The sequence below is a fragment of the Colletotrichum abscissum genome (genome assembly GCF_030869225.1).
Source record: "Colletotrichum abscissum strain IMI 504890 chromosome Unknown Scaffold_7.1, whole genome shotgun sequence".
NCBI lineage: Eukaryota > Fungi > Ascomycota > Sordariomycetes > Glomerellales > Glomerellaceae > Colletotrichum > Colletotrichum abscissum.
Genome location: NW_026850514.1, coordinates 1,526,144 through 1,527,653, shown reverse-complemented (window position 1 = coordinate 1,527,653; position 1,510 = coordinate 1,526,144). Strand labels below are relative to the sequence as shown.

Sequence of the window (1,510 nt, the reverse complement as noted above, 5' to 3'; positions counted from 1 at the left end):
CTCTGGCCATCATCACCACGCATTTACCTTCTGTTTTAATTGCGCGCTGACAACAATATTGCTTCCTGATCTCCAGGCAGAAAGAATTGGGCACGCACGAGCACGCTGGCGGCCGTCGAGCTTACTTGCATCGCAGTTCCTCCACTCGCTCCATCCATCTGCCCACTGGGCTGAGCCCGACCGCCATCGACACGTGGAGGCGCCCAAGTTGATCGCTTGATTCCCTGGATTCGAGTTTCTTGTTTCTGGCACAGGCACATTCGTCCAGATGCACCTCCACGGGGGCGAAGAGACGCAGAAAATAGCAGCTTTGCCGATGATTGGACCACACGATACCACAGACGGGTCTCTCCTGGCCCAGGCCGTTGACAGCATTGATATCCTGCTCCACCTTTCCCTCGGCCCTTGATCGAGATTGATTCGCTGTCGACTCATTCCACTGCCAAGAATCCAAGACGCTGCAATGTAAGGTACGGAGTTGCAGCTTGCCAGCCAGCGTCGGGTTACTCTGCACTCCGATGCCTTCAATTCTTGTTCAGTGAGTCTAGGTATTGCTCCCTCTCACTCCCTCCTGTTCTAGTGTGTCACTTTGTGGACGGATGTGCGTGTGCATACCTAAAGGTACCTACCCATCCGTGCCTCAGAAACTCACGACTCATCGACCGACCAACAGTGATCTGATGCGCATCAGCTAACTTGTAATTCTCAGGCCTTGCTCACCGATGCTTTGTGCCCCTGAAAGGCTTTACAGGCAACAGTTGCAAGCCCCCGAGAGTCCCCGTCTGTGTGTCCTGGAGACCTCACTCGAAGCCCTGAGTCTCTGATGGCCAGGCCCGGTCTACGTGCAGGGCACCGGACGTGTATTGGCAGCAGTGTTGCTTCGTACCCACGAGTACCGTACGAATGCCGATACGACAAACGGGCGGCGCGACGACGATCCTGCTGTTTCCAGGCTTACTTCCCGTCTGGAGCCGTGCGGCAAGTCACGGTGCGGTGCCCGCAACTTGCAAGCAGGCGCTGGTATATTCGGGCCTTGGCGTGTGAGGCGAGACGAGGCGAGCCAGGCGCCATATTTTGTTCATTTCGTGCCAATCTCGCCAGCACTTTTCCGGCCATCATCGCCGACATCACACTGGGCCTTGGCGGAGTCCCTTTAATAATCCAAGTTGGCACGCCTGGCATTCAATGTCTGGATCTGAAGCTCAAGCTCAAGCCGCTGCTTGTTACGGATACTCGTGTGGCTGTCAGCCGCTGCACAGTCAGCGAGTCCTTGAAAGCCACGCCTAAGAGCTCCGTACAGCGTATTAGGTACACCATCACTTCCCAGTTCTTGCTGCCTTCACGGCAGCTTCCAGTTTGGGCCATCAAGATGCCGCGTGCGGCTGCGAGAGGCGTAGCGCCTGTCGGCCGGCAGTTTTTGCCTCCAGGCTCAACGACGACGTTTCTCAGACGCGCATCCGGCAGCATTTCTTCGGAGGACGCAGGTCTCAATCGGACGGCATGGATCTGC

The 1,510-nt window shown here is 56.6% G+C and overlaps 1 protein-coding gene across 1 annotated transcript; it reads left to right on the top strand.

Annotated features, from left to right (window-relative positions):
- Nucleotides 1-903: 903 nt before the first annotated feature.
- Nucleotides 904-1,044, top strand: CABS01_04017 (uncharacterized protein; the record flags this gene model as incomplete). The annotated part of the gene is made up of 1 exon (XM_060537389.1): nucleotides 904-1,044. The coding sequence occupies one exon, from the start codon at nucleotides 904-906 to the stop codon at nucleotides 1,042-1,044; it is 141 nt and encodes a 46-aa protein (XP_060391647.1).
- Between the last annotated feature and the right edge of the window lie 466 nt (nucleotides 1,045-1,510).